The sequence below is a fragment of the Callionymus lyra genome, chromosome 13, assembly GCF_982586985.1.
Source record: "Callionymus lyra chromosome 13, fCalLyr1.hap1.1, whole genome shotgun sequence".
Classification (NCBI taxonomy): domain Eukaryota; kingdom Metazoa; phylum Chordata; class Actinopteri; order Syngnathiformes; family Callionymidae; genus Callionymus; species Callionymus lyra.
Genome location: NC_141830.1, coordinates 11,979,671 through 11,995,316, shown reverse-complemented (window position 1 = coordinate 11,995,316; position 15,646 = coordinate 11,979,671). Strand labels below are relative to the sequence as shown.

General features: G+C 39.4%; 1 protein-coding gene across 1 annotated transcript in view; it reads left to right on the top strand.

Annotated features, from left to right (window-relative positions):
• Positions 1-15,646, top strand: part of eva1aa (eva-1 homolog A, regulator of programmed cell death a) — a 75,440-nt gene that overhangs the window by 35,997 nt on the left and 23,797 nt on the right. The window contains exon 5 of the mRNA XM_087805413.1: positions 28-171. Coding sequence (XP_087661539.1) covers positions 28-171 — 144 coding nt within the window. The remainder of the gene's footprint in view (positions 1-27; positions 172-15,646) is intronic.

The following is a 15,646-nucleotide window of genomic DNA, read 5'->3' as shown; positions in this document are numbered from 1 at the left end:
ATTCTAAATCTGTTTCTCTTCTCTCAGACTGCCAGTCTCCGGTGGCTCTGCAGGTCCTCACCTCCCGCTGTCAGGGCCAGAAGAGCTGCGTCGTTCGAGCCTCTGTCAGGGAGTTTGGAGATCATTGTTACTCTGGAACCAGAAAGTACCTGAGCGTCATCTACACCTGTGGTGAGTTACCCGTCTGGGACCGCTGGAGGGCGCTCTTGACTCACGCGAATAAAAATCAGCAAAGCGCGTTTATCGCTTTTGTTTCACTAATAGGATTTTAATCGAGAACACTTGAATTAATGACTAAGGATTACGAGCCCTTTATGGTCAGGTGGAAAAATAACAAACATAAGGGGAAACAATAGTATGACATAAAGGTACACAAATATGTAAAATAGTATATTTTACTTAATTTTGGAAATACCTTATGATTAAAATGTTCATATTATTATACATTTAGACTCATCTTTTCTCATTATATTTTTAATTTCTCATCATATAGTTTTATTTTATTGTTTATTGTTTATTTTTAATTAATTGATTACATATGGATGTGGTTTCTGTTTTCGGTTTAGATCGAGGCAACTGATTATCTGCTTTTTTTATCTGTAACTTGTCTCGAGGCTAATCCTGTGAGGTCAAGGCTGTAGTTCATTAGCTCTCAAAGACACTCACTCACACACACACTCACACACACACTTACACAAATTTATTCAGACGCCTGCAGAATAATCCGGTGCCTATGAATCACTCCGAACCCTACAAGTGTTTGTCCTCCTGCCTGTGGTCGCGGTGTTGATCCCATCAGGAGTGTTGTCTAGAAACACATGAGATGGTTCGGTCTGGTCTGGCTCTGGTCGCTCCTGCAGCAGCAGGAGGAGGACGACGGAGACAGACGGATGAAGGATGTGTGATGCTGTAAATGTTCAACAGACCGGCTGCTGTGAGACGGGGGTCGTCTGTGTCGTGGTGGGAGTTGAATTGAAGTTAATCAGTCTCACCCCACGGGGCCCCGGCAGGGTTGGTCATGTTCTCGTGGTCGACGCTTGAATGTGCACAGGTTTGAGGAAGACTAGTGATCAAGTTTGAGCACGATTGATATGACTTATCGTTCTATTATGAAGATTGTCCCTTGACTAAATGACAGCAAGAGCAAAAGACAGAAAAAGATCCAGATGTTTGGTCATTAAATGCAAAATAAAATAATTAACTGAAGAAATAATGCTAATAAAGCTTGCAACCTTTTTACAGTTTGTCTCAGTGCCTGCTCAGGTTTACTCCAGGGACTCCTGTTTGTCCATGTGTCCTATCTCATCCCTGCGTTAGCTTGCCGACCTTTCCAGGGTGTCCCTCGCCCTGTGCAGCTGAGATAGGCTACGCCTGTAAATAAGAGAAATAGTTGTGAAAAAAATGTAATAATCAATTAAAATATCATGAAATGAGTAAATCAACAAAATTAAAAAAAAAGTATAAATAAGTCTTTAACAATTCGTTAACTTTATAACCTGAATAAAATGATACAATTAATTATTAGAGGTTAATAAATCAAGACATAAAATGAATAAATGGCAAAAAAAAGGTGAGGAAAAAGAAAACACATTGTATCTACATTGAATAGAATGAATGTAGATATAAATGTGGAGATAAATATTTTTAGAATATACTTATTATAATTATTATTAATATTTCATTGTCTTTTTTATGACCAAAAAAAAGATCAAATATATGAAGACAATAAAAGTCATTAAGAACAAAATAAATGTCTAAAATAAACTGAAGCCCAAAACCAGGATAAATAATATTTGTGAAATAAACATTTTTCTAATTGTATATTTGAAAACACAATTATTACAAGTATAATCACTCAAATATATTAATTTAAAATATCAAGAACTGCATTGAGTCTGATGTTGTCATGCTAAAAAAAGTAAAAAAAAAATGTAATTCAATTGAGCAAAACAATAAATATATTAATATAATATTAAGTAAATATTATAAATTGATGACAGCGATTTTGTTTAATATCAGAGTTACATAAAAATAAATAAATGAAAGCTGTTAAATCAATAATCTATTTCTGGAACACTAATATAATCTTCATATTATTAAAACTTGTTGGAAAAAAGTGACACAAAAAGCTGAAAGTGAGATTTGTTAACCAAAAGATAAACTATGAGGACAGAAGCATAAAGACCTACATTTATTAGTGTTGCATTAAAAGCACATTTTCTTCTTGTTGTGTCGTTGAACTGCAGTAAGTGTGTGACTCAGTCGTCTGAAGAGGTGTGAGGCACACTTACGCTTTTACTGTCCCTTTATGACCTAAGTGCTATTTCACAGACGTTTGCTGCTGCCAAAAATAAAACAATCGAGGTGGCTGCTGTTTTATGGGTCTGTCTGTGCCGCACACACACACACACACACACACACACACACACACACACACACACACACACACACACACTCACAGGTTTGGTATCAGCCTCCAGAGCTCGAGCGTGATTTATTAAAGTCATCAACCGCTCGCCCGCTTTTCTTTTCCTCAACACAGCCGCGAGGTCCTTCTCGGCTCTGAGCAGTAACGCGGCAGCAAATGGCCCGAAACCTTCATCCGTCTTGCCGTGGATCACACACTCCGTCGGGCTTTATCGGGGTCCCTCAGGAGGAAGTCGCTGTTTGTGCAGAACTTGCGGAGGAAGTGTAGCTGAAGCCGTGGACGCGAGAGCAGAAGTCAAGTTTTGTCCTGCTACTGATCGTCCATCAACTCTGAGCAGCTGCCTGATGAATGAAGACGCTCGAGGGCAGAGACGCAGCTTCCGATTGAGACGCTTTGAAGAGATTTCTGGGGGCGACCTTTAACTCCTACGACAGCTCGACTTTTATCTGTAATATTCGTCTGTCCACCGCACAGCCCAGTAGATCAGGACGTGGTTCTGCTTCTTCTTAAACACAAGCTGCAACTAAGGGATGGATGTTGGAACCAGTTCTTATAAAACCGTGATTAAAGAAGGTAGATTTGTACCAGAACTTCCATTTAATAATGTAACAATTAAATAGAATATACAAATGAATGAACCTCTCGTGTTATCTTTGGGTCAAGGTGACCCGGAGGCCCCAAAACAAATGTGTTTGTGGTATCCCTTGTGTTGTTTCTGGGTCAAGGTGAATGACCTCCACCACTGCCTCAAACACATTTGTTTTTGGGGCCTTCTGGTCATTTTGACCCTAAGGTAAAACTAGGGGTAACTTTTCCCGGGTTATTCCAGAAAAAGCTTTGGGTCTGAGTTCTGATGTAGGATTATTAAAAATTGACTTTAATGTGTAAAAAAGACATCCTTGTAACACATGCATGTTTGGGCCATTACGAAGGCACTGTCTCTTTGAGTGACATCAAAGGAGCCTTGCAGGGTATAGGGCCTAAACGCTCTTTTTTTATATATATAGTTATGGCCCTTTAAGCTCTACCTTACTACTAGTGATGTTCTGATGAACCTTCATGAAGCAGTGTCATTATTTTCAGAGTCCACCAGATGGCGGTCTCTGCACTATTTTCCTTTTGTTTTGAATAACTCTTCTAATGAAACATCATTTTTAAACTGATGGCGCCACCTACTGACCTCTAAACCACATGACACTGCTCCATGAAGCTTCATCAGACCATTACTTACCACTACGAAAGTGCCATCAGAAAGTGTTCGGAACAAAAAAACATCTGGATTACAATTCGTTTTTTAACCAAAATTTTGTCAAGCTTTTCCGATGCATTCAAAACAACAAACGACCGTGTTATTACACACCAGCGACCCGGAAGAGCGCAGCCTTTTGACCCGTCGGTGCACCTCGTTGATGCCGGTCGGGCCCAGGAGACGAGAGGAATGAGGCGCCCCCTCTCGGTCCAACACCCCGAACCTCGTAACACAAAAACCTGACTCTGCAGAAAGCCCAACAACGCCAGCAGCTGGTCGTCTCAGGAACCACCGCTGTGAGGGAAGAAAAAAAAAAAACACGTGACCTCACCTGACCCGCGCCTTTGCCGCTACCCATAAAAGGTATGAGGCGAGCCGAGCGCAACACTCAAGTGCTTGGACAGGAACTTGAGATTTCGAGGAGGGGCTTCTTTCTGTGGCGAACCCACGTTGCCGTGGTGATTTGCTGATGTCTGGGGTTTTTTGGGTTGCGCGTTTTTGCCAGCATGTACGGTCAGCTGATGCCGGCTGATGCCACTTCTCATTGACCTCCCATTGACCAGATGTAGCACTACACACACACACACACACACACACCTCCCTCTCTCTGTAGTGTGGTCATACGTTACAAATGCAATATGATCACAAGCCCCGAGGGAACGTCTGTGAGAACTTTAATTAGATTAAATCCTACTAGAAAAAAAAAGATGGAATAACGAGGTGTTCTATTTCCTTTCAAGTTCCAGGAGACTAGAAAGCCTTTTACTCTCAACTCCTACTTTTTACAGCGACACATTTAGTCCTGAACTCATCAGAGAGATGCAGAATACGCTCACATCTCGCTTCTTTTTGTACATATTCAGTAAATATCTAAAAAAATAGTTTTCACTTTATGCAGCTCATCATGTCTGCCGGCTGCACTCTCTTCTTCGCCTCAACATAAAAACTCCTATGTTCACATTTTTAAGACACATTTCCATTTAGGACTTTTTAAGGAACCCTGATAATAAAAGCGTCAACTTTTTCCACGACAGATCCTGTGACGTTTTTCTGATAGAGCTATATTGAAGTAAAAGACTAGAGGCCCAGTTACGTTTTTTTTTATTCACATGACTGACGTCGGGTCACAGAGACGGCAGCGAAAGCAAGGAAGCCTGTATATCCCAGCTACATCGTCCGGGTATTCTCGGTGGATCCAAAGGCCTTCTGGTTTCTAACTGAATACCTCACTAGCGAAGTACTAAAGTGTATCCGTCAGGGATTTTCTCCCGGACAATCGGAATGAGAAGAGAGATGTTAGAATAACAAACGGAGTCAGAATCCAGTTTTTACCACCAGCAAGGAGTGGCGGCGCTTCTCACGGCTCGTCCCAAACCACCGAAGAACCTCTCTCCTTGCTGGCTTTTTATTACATATTTCAGATGATGACACACTTGAATACAAACAGTTTGTTCATTTGTTGCTGGATGCAGCCAGCAAAGACCTGTTTTCTGAATGAGTCCGTGAGCGCAGCGTCATCTCCTGCACTCTGAGTTCAGCTTCCATTCTTTAACTGTATCCCAATCAGAAGTCGCCTCATCTCACTCCTCAATGCGGAGGATGGAGGTTCTAGTCCGAGCTTCTTACCTTATCTCCAAGTGTGGTGCGGGGCGGGGGCCACATGCGACCCTCCGACTGTATTTATGTGGCCATCATGAGGTCACAGATCACATATACATCTATCTGTTTTATTTTACTTGTTTAAGTCATTAAAAGATCGTTGGGATTTTTTTGTTTTTTTGTTGTTCATTTTTTGGGGAATGTATTTGGAAAATAAAGTGTTAATTTTCATATATTTCTAAATGAGATATTGTAGTTTATTTAGCTTTATTTTATGATGTCATAACTGCAATTTATATTTTGCATTTGATTTATTTTTCTTGCCAAATATATTTTAATATTACAAGTTTTAAGTTATTTTTAAGGATCTTTAAATAAAATAATGATACAATATGCAATCAATTTACATCTCAACCTTGTCTGATGTTCTTTTTATTCCTTATTTTCTATAGTTTTCCTACCACATGTTGTTGGCGCCTTACAGCGTCCATAGTATATAACCTGGCCCCTGCTCTAAGGTCTCATTCTGGCAAATTGTAGCCTCGATTTGTGATCCTAGGTGAGGGTAAGGGTCGTAGATCTATGTTTTTATAAAGGCACGAGGCTCGTACTCTTAAGTATGAAAAAACCATTAGCAGTGATTATATATTTGACTCTGGTTCTAATCCCTTATTTATCCTCCAGTTGCCAAAGAGTCGGTCCATTAAAGCTTATCTCGCCACAACATCAATGAATCGTTTACGTGTCGTTCTGTCTCGTTAATTGCAACTAAATGAAGACTTTAATGGCGTTAAATTGCTCTGTGTTGTGATCTGTCACTCGGTGGACAACAGGAGAGCAACGGCTGATCATGTGATAATGAGAGCGACCACAGCTTGATAAAACTTTCCTGGGAAAACAAAGTTATGTTTTGAACCTCAACAGAAGTTAGCTGAAATAATTGACCATCGCATTTTCCATTTTCATTTCCTCAAGTGAACATTTTCCTTTGGATTCTGACTTCAATGAACGAAAAAAAAAAAAAATCCATATATATATTGATATATTGATATATTAATATATTGATATTGATATTCAACAGTACTGCATCTCTTGGGGGGGGGTTTAAATCTTTTTTTTTCAATCAAGTGTGTGCAAATATTTTGTTGTTATTCAATTTAGAATTAAAATGCAAATGTTTATAGTGTTTGTTAGATGGCAGTGGTAGTTACGAACAATGACTGAGGACGAGAGGATACAGTCAACCCCAGCGGCTTTTGAAGCTGATGTTCAGACATATTCAATTCTATTATTTCAACCAAAAAAGAGCAGAACAAATAAAAGAAAATTCAGCATCCGCTATAAACGCAACATAAATTATGTAATTTTATCGATTGCGTAACGTATCATGAGCTGAATGTATCAAGTCGTATCAGGATATAAAAGTATCGTGACAGCCCTTGTATTGTGGCGTGAATGGAATTTTGGTTTTACAGACCAGCTGCGAAGTAATAAATACTAATTGTAACTTTTTGTTTTCCACTTTCCACTTAGTCACTACCTGAGTTAAAAGGTTGTAGGTTGGTTCAGTTAAAGAAAATAGTACAAAGAGGATAAAGAGCAGGAAAACCATCTGCAAAATGCCTCACAAATTCCTGCGTTTCCCCCCCCACCCACTAAAATCCCTCAAACTACACACAAATATTTGTGGCATTACATACATCGACGCTTCTTTCAACACACGCAGATATTTTTGGTTCCATCGGTCGTTGGCCACCAGTCGAAGCCAATTACGACCCGGCAACTGTTATGACCAAACAAGCTAGGAAGTGTGTGGCAGAGAATGTTCTGACCGGCGCTCGGTTCTGTTTGTCTCCTCGCGCAAATACATGCGTCACTCTCTGTGGTTTCCACAAATATGTTTGTACAATCTGAATTTTTCTACTGGCTACTAACTTTGACTGTGAATGGTTCCAGGTTTGCGTCCCTCTTTGCTGATGACATCATAGGCTCGTGTTTAAACAATACGATGTTTTCATTTTTATGCTAAGTGTTCTCAATCAGTGTTTTCTTTCAGGAGGGGGGGGGGTGACTAATGCTTTTCAGTCTGGCTGTGTGGTTGGTTTCAGTTTTCATCTTGCGGTGGGTTTAGAGAGAGAAAAACAGAGAGAGGAATTAGTGTGTGTGTGTGTGTGTGTGTGTGTGGCTGTTAGGGGGGTGGGGTGGGATTGAGCTAAGAAAGTCTCAGGGCACCTAAAAAGTCTACCCGAACGTATAAAACCTTCACTCCGCTGAATGTTTATTTTATAGAACTGTTAAATGGAACTTCTGTAAACAGCCACAGTCACGATGTTCCCATTGGAAAGTTGTTACGTCTCCAAAACACTTAGTTACAACAAATGATTGCGTTTAATATTATATGTAGAGATTTATCTTTACAGATTATTTATTATTATTATTACTTTTGCAATTCTTTTTGTTGTTGTTTTATTTCTTTTTTTGTGTGTATTTTTGGATTGCTTAGACATCCACTGGATTTAAAGTGATAGTATTTCGGTGGTGTTTTTTAGTAAGGTTTTGTCGTCCACGTCTGCAAACGTCGATGAAAAGGGAAATTAATTGAATACATGATCTGTCATGTGACCTCTGCGACAAAATTGTGTTGTTTATTTGTTTGTGCAGTGACTCAAACCACACTTCAACAATGAAAGTGGTTTTATTGATTTATTTTTTATTATTGGTTTGATTATAAGCTGATTTTTTTAGAGTCATGCAAAAGAAGGTCCTTGGCAGAGGGTTGCACGTTTTAAGTGCTTGTCCAGTTCATATCACATTCTTACATTTTCTTTACTCTGAAGCTTGGATCATTTTGTTGCTTTAGGTTGAAGTTTTGAATTGTTAACTTAAGAGTAATAGACAAACCCCCTTAAAAAGTGTAGTGTCCCATCAAGCAATGTTTAACTCCATCCCATGTTTTAGAGATTCCCAATCGCATCCATCCATCTTGTTCTCTCACCGAGGACCATCCAAGAACCCTCATACCTCGTTGATGTGTTTCACCACAAAAATGTAACTTAAAAAAAAACCTCTTCCACGCTTGTTTGCCAGATTTCCAATTTCAGCTGAATGAAATTCTCAAGTCATTTCCTGAAGCTGGAAACTCTCCTCCTCCTCCTCCTCATCCCCTCCTCCTCCTCTCTGACTCCCCTCCCCTCTCTACCTCTCTCACTGACACAGTAGTGGGCTCTGTAGGTGGACACTGCTCATGCCTTCCTTTCTCTCTCTCCCTCCTTCACCACCTCCCTCTCGCTTGCTTTCGGCTGTCACATTCCTCTCGTCTCAAGCCGGTTTACTTTTCTCTCCCAACGTTTGAGGGCAAAAAAAAAAGGAAGAGCAACTTTGTTTCTGGTTCAAGAAGAGCAAAACTTCATTCTCAAAGAGGACTAAAACTTTCTTGATTCTTTCTTCTTTTTTTTTGTTTTTGTTTTTGGGACTCGACTCGCTGATCTGTCCCGCGCTGGACTTTCTCACGTGAGCGCTTGTTTTTACGTCGAGCTCTCCTGGTGGATTGAGAGGAGGAGGAGGAGGAGGAGGAGGAGGGAGAGTTTGACAAGACAGGCCCTGAAAACACACTCCGTGGGGGGAAGAGTTTGAGTCTGAGGGTCTTCCATCCAGCGATGTGTTTGTAAGTCTCACCTGGTCTTCTGTCTACCTTTTGTGTTAAGTTAAGTTGACAGCGAAAGGCATCCATGTTTAAGTCTGTTCACCTCAGGTTTCGGCGATTAATCCAGATTTTGCGACACATTTAAAATAAGGTGAAGATTAGACAGACGTTGGAAATTGAAAAAAAAATCATCTTTCTCATACCCTGAACACGCTCCACTTGGCCGACTGCTGTTCGTTTCCATCAACTGTCGGTGTAATTCCCTGGTCGCTTGGATCCGAGCCACTCCGCAATTACACGGCGCACGATACAGTAAAAGCAACAGGCGGCCAGTCCCACTAATAAGTCCAGAAGAGTACTCGCAACAGGAGCTTTAAAAGTTGAACATCTGATGGTTAATGTACTATCCTTCAACTCTTCTCTATCTATCGTTCTTACCCTACAACATGTTGGCTTAAATACAAATTTCTGATTGAAATTGCAACAAAAAACCAGAGGCCAATTCTGGATAAAGTTGATGGACAAGTTGTTTATGTAACAAACATGATGCAGATGTAGGTACTTTGATGGGGATCTGGATCTTAATTTGTGCATGAAAACCTCTCAACTGTCTCTTGTGTTATGATGTGCAGATGCTTAAACTAGCCTGAAAATAAAAGGGGGGATCGTAACATATTGTTCTCCGTAATCTTCTTCTCCATTTTGTGATTGACACCCTGGTTTTTAGAATAAGGGTGAGAAGTTTGGCCACACACAGTGGCGTAGTGGTTAACACAAGCCCCTTGACCAGGAACTCCTGTGGATTCACGAGAAGAGCTGCAGGTTTTTGTGGAGAGAGCAAATGGAATATCAGTCGTAAATATCAAGAGAAGTAGCTATAGATATGTGTTATCGGTATTTTCTACTCACCCTCATGTCGACTAAGGGTTGGGATTATTTTGAGATAATGGCTTCCTTGTTAGAATTATAGGCAAAAAAAATATTTGTGCTCGTATTCATCTTCGATACCTCCATACCGCTCGTCTATAACGTCCATCTCGTACTAAAGCCTTGACATTAGAAAGTGTTATTAACAAGTCTTGTTTTTAGCTGAAGATTCCAATCTATCAACGACAATCTTGCACACTGGCAATGTGTTACAATGAGGAAACACACACAGACTTGTTTAACTTCTTTCGGAATCAGTTTCTAATGTCCAGGCTTCAATACAAGATGGACGTTACAGACAACCTATATGGAGGTATTTGGATGTTTTTAAGTGTCTTTTTGGAGCGAATATTAGTGAGTGCTGAATACTACTTCCTTTTTTGGATTAAAATGTTTGCCTATAATTCTAAAATAACAAACAATCCAAACCTTTAGTCGAAATTCACTTTAAGTCAATTCAAGTTACGGTTTTCATTATCTTGACGTTTGACTGTTTAGGAAAAAAAAGAGGCTTGTTTCGGTTTTCGGTGGGTTTTTCTGACTTTGATAAGGACTTTTGAATGTTTCAATATTAAAGTATCACGAAAGCGCAATGGAAACTCCTTCACGCAATCATTAGTTCCATTACGTGACCTACCTAATCACATGACTAGTTCACTCAAGTTACAATCAGATCCAAGACATCCCTTATACCTTATGTTTTCAAAATATGCAGTTTTATGTGTTCAGGCCGGTTTTATCCTACAATTTCTCGTCTCGCAATTTTCCATGAACGTTACCAAACTAACCTTTAATGGACTCGAACTTAATTTATCCAAATTAAAAACCAGTTTATGTGAGTTTTCTTTGACATATCAAGGTGACACGTCCTCAAAACGGAGCGTCCTCACAGTGACCCTCTCCGCCCGTAAGAAAAGTAATCCGTTGTGCAGACAACGATGCAGTCAGAAGCTGCAAAATGACAAAATTGTTTACTTGGAAATGGAACGTGTTGTGAACACGCTGGTCTCGTTTTTATGGAGCTCGGAAAGTGTGCGAGCTTGTTTGTCTCCACACCTTCTCTCCAGGTCTCTCCCTCTAATTGACGGAGCGCCGCTAGAACACAAGTCTCGCGTCCCTCCCGTAACCACAAGGGGCTCTTTGTTTGTAATTTATGAATTAGTCTGTGGTTTGGAGTTATGGGGGGTGGGGGGGGGGTGGACATATGGAACAGCAGGAATGACTCCAGCGTTCCTCAGCTTACACTCAGATTTGTGTTTATTATTTCAGATTAGCTGTTAAGATTTCCTCTGAGGGCTGACATGTTAATTGGCTTATCTTGTCTCTGATGCTTTCCCTAGGATTTCTTCTCCTATTGCTCTTTTCCCACACATTTGACAGAGTATGTTGTGCACCTTAAGATAAGATGACTTAAGAAAACATTAGTGCAAGATGTACATTTATTTAAACACTCTGCGTATATAGTTGATATATGTTGTCGGGTGGTTAGATGGTCAGCTGAGTTAAATTCCCAGAGCTTGACTCTGCTTTCCATTGTCCTGCTTAACTGTCATCCATGACCTTCTGACCAATTAAAACGCTTCATACCATGAATTAATGGATCCTCTCTAAGTTTTTTTCAGTTGCGTTGTATAGTGTCCCAATGGACGATGATCATGTTTGCTGATGATGTGGTGATTTACATTACATTAGGTTGTGAACTTGTAAAGTTTGTAGTAGAAAACCAAAATAAATGAACATCCGAACCTTTTTTTTAAATGACTTTCGACAATCAATTGTATTGAATCAAGCAGAACAATCGAAGCTCGTGGTAGCCATTATTTTATGGAATTGAAAGTTGATGTGAGCGCAAACATACCATTGATACCTTCATCCTTTGTCCTTCTTCTTAGATTTGCCGTTTTCCACTCTTTCTTAGAGTCAACCTGTTTCCTTTTATCCGATACAAGTTTTGTGTTGAATCTGATTGGCTGCTGTCCAACATCCTTTTCGAATGTTTCCTATTTTCATAAATTCTCACTTCCCTCCACCACTTTCTTCCTGCCTTTCAGAATTTCGAAAAAAAAAAAAAGGGGTGACTTTGAAGTCAAAGATGGACAAAGCAGATGTGAACGTGACCCCCCCTACAACTCGACCTAACCCCAACCTTAAAAAATCTAAAGCACTTTCTCGCAGCTGCTTGTACCTCAGCGCCGAGCACCTATACATCCCTGTGACGTTGAATTTACAGCATGTGGGGATTAGAGTCTCCCACCATGACCACTATGTCATGGTTCTGTCCGGAAAACCCCGGTCGAACACTTGAGGCGTCTCTAGAGCTTCGAATTGAGGCAATATTTTATAAACAAGATATAGCTTTACTCAAACTACCTTGTAAAATGTCACTATGAAGTCAACAGAATTTGCTTTAGTGGTCTTAAATCCACATGAAGTCTCTTAAATGGGGCATATTTCTTCCTTCTTTATGGACACATCTTTTCTTCTCACCATCTTCCCTCATAGTCCACCTGAGGACTGTTGGGTTATCTTGACCATATCTCTTGAAGGAAGCAGTGGATAGGAGTGTGAGGTTGAATAGAAAATGCAGATGTTGACAGCGGGGAAAAGTATCAATCATTTTTACATTCATGGCAGGATGTGTTTTTGTCTTATCTTAGCTCATGGTTTTTTGGAAGGTTCGACGCCTTCATGAACAGGAACTTTGATCCCACACTGAGATATTTGACTCCTCACAGATACAAGCGTTAAGTCTTTAGGATCCGGCAGGATTTTAAAGGTCAGCAGGGATAAGAAGGTGAAAGATTCCTGTCTGTGGCAGTGATATATTTACTTACACACACACACACACACGCATATATATATATATATGTTTTTATGAAACTATTGTCTGCTGTTAACTGGAAACACCCTTTTCCCGAAGGAGATCTCCAGAGGGAAGTCTATCTAATATAAGATTTTCACACATTTCCACTGGAAAATTTAGTACATTTTCTAGTCTGACACAATCTCACCTTAAAAGATGCAACAGTTTAATGGTAAAAAAAAAAATGAAACCGTGTGAAAATTCTTGTTTCGCTCCAAAGCCACACTGCGTTATCATATCAAATAGTGTCACGATAAAGCTAACCCTGACGTGAGCAAGCACCTGATAAAAATCAGGCCTGATTTTGTCAGAAATTCTGCTTGAGATTTACTGGTACATATATTGATATGAAATTAGGGATTCAATTTCCTGGAGGACGGGGCATGTATTACACCAGCTTGGAATTTATATTTCATATTCTTTGCCAAAAACATTTCCACTGCTTTTTTAATTTTAAATATTCTAAATATTCAGTGTAACACTTGTCATGTTTATTAGACTGACCTCTCGTTACTTTTTACTATAAACATTTGCAAAATGTGTAGTTTACAAAGGAAAAATATATGTAGCTAGAAATTCTTATATATATCGAAAACCAATTTTATCAATCAGGATTTGTTTGTTTTGTTCTCTGTTCGGCTCTACCTTCGTTAAGTCACGGTGAGCCAGACATATGTTGCCATTTAAGGCAAGACTGCATGTGTGTGTGTGTATGTGTGCGTTAGCCAATCCGTCTGTGTTTGTTGAACTATTGGAAAAGCAGGAAAGTCGCAGTGATGTGGGTGCATACCGTAACACACATTCTTGTCAGTGTTTCGCACAAGGTGTGTTTGTTTGCCCACTAGTCTGTTACCTTAAAGGATTGTGGATCGCTGTCGCAAAAACAAGTTTATACCCAAGCATTTATTTCACTGTGACATTAGATTGTCGTTTTAGTTTTCAGTGGGTAAATGTTCTTGTTATGACTCCTTATCTAGTATTTGGTTTATTTTAGTGTATATTTCAAAATATTTTTATTTATTTAGTTTAATTGTTGTCGTATTTGTTTTGTTTTTACACATCTCCTCATTATTAATCAATTTAATGTATTATACATGAAAAATACAAACAAAAAAACATTTACCCACTTAAAGTACCTTTTCAGCAAATTGTTGGACACACTCTAATATATAGACATGCTAATAATAACAAAGTAAAATTAAATAAATGTTTTTTTTTTAATGTCCCCGTAGTTATATAATAGTATAGTTTATAAGTTTATCTTTCCTGGCCTATTTCATTTTGGGAATTAGCATCCCAACACCAAAAGGCTAGATATGCTAATGCTAACTAGCTAATGTGTCTGAAAACAAATTTATCCTGACACTTCAAAACACTTGGAGTCTTTGAGAGCTTGTTATGGATTTTTTTTTAATTTAACAGAAATATGCTAAAGCTAATCAGATAAGCTTACATATCGACATTTCCTTCTGCTTTAGAAACTGTATGTTGACTTCAGTTTGTCCACCTCAGAACTAAAAAAAAAAAAAAAAAAAACTGGGATTGGGAACTGGCATCATTAAAAACTTTCCCAAATATGGGAAACTCCAGCTCAGACTGAATATATTTATTTTTCATTGAAGCGTGGCTGAATGCAACAATGCTACTGGCATGAGGGCCGTGTGTGTTGGGGGGGGGGTATGTTTTTACAACCTCTCTCTCAGACTCCCCCCGTTGTCTCACCCCCATTAAACTCAATTTGTTCAGAGATGAACCGACCGCTGAGCCCAGAAACATGTGCTGGACGGAGAGAGAGTCGATTATGTGGACTTAGTCGGGTTTGTTTTTCAGCGGAAAGTATTTTAGAGACAATATAATTAACTGTTTTGATTATGACATTAAAGGAGAAAGTGATTAAATGTTAATTAAAATTGAAATAAAAGGACAATAAAAGTGATCCACAAAGTTAAAACGTTCATTTCAATAACCCTAAAAATCCGGGGCAATATCGTAAACATTTGGTTTGTGTTGCTTTATTGCTGCGGCTTTGTAAAATTAGCAGACAGGCTTAATGATGTCTGTGGATTTTACAACGCAGAGTTCCAAACACGGCAGATGTTGGCCAGACACCGCGTTGACACACAGTCAGACCCAGAGCAAGAACACTTGAGAGTTTAGTCTTGCCAAATCTGGCTCAAGTCATTCTATGTGACCCGCTGGATGGTTTGCTCAAAATCAAAGTGGGAAAAATTTACATTTTGTGACATATAAAGATGCCAGTTGTTAAGATGAGATACTGAACAGCCATTGTTAAAGTCAACAATTATACAGATGGTTCCGATTACATTAAAACTGAAGTTAAAGAAAATTAATTTGATGAGAATAAAACACTGTTAAAGACGGTGTCTTCTCAAATCTGAAATTTGTTCAGGCCAAGACCAAGAGTCCAAACATTCCAAGAATCATCGACCAGTGTAGAGACCAGATCATATCAGTCACAAATCATGCTGACACGTGGCTTCTGTCCATCGTTGCCCAAGTCTATCAGCCTGACTCAGGAAAATGGATCCATTCCAGTCTTGATCAGATCTGGACTATCAGAGCTGCATGAGTGCATCCATGTATCGCCGCACGCGAAGACGCCCGGGCTGACCTGAGACCACAGAGCTCTCTAGATGGGTGATAACCGGTTCAAAGGTCTCATTTATCAGATGTTGATCCGGTGGAAGTAAAAGCACAGGTCAAGAGGTCACCGAGCAGGAAGTTTGTTGTTGGTTCCCATGACTTCCTGGTCTAAAGACTTACAAGACAGTTTTTTCTTTCTTTTTTTTTAGGTTTTACTTGTTATTTCAGCGCAGATAAATCTTCTATTTTGGTTTTTAGACGTCAACTGTGTCCGTCTTCCTGTGAGTGATTTATGACTTTTCCTTCCCAGACCAATCTAAAAAGGCAACTAAA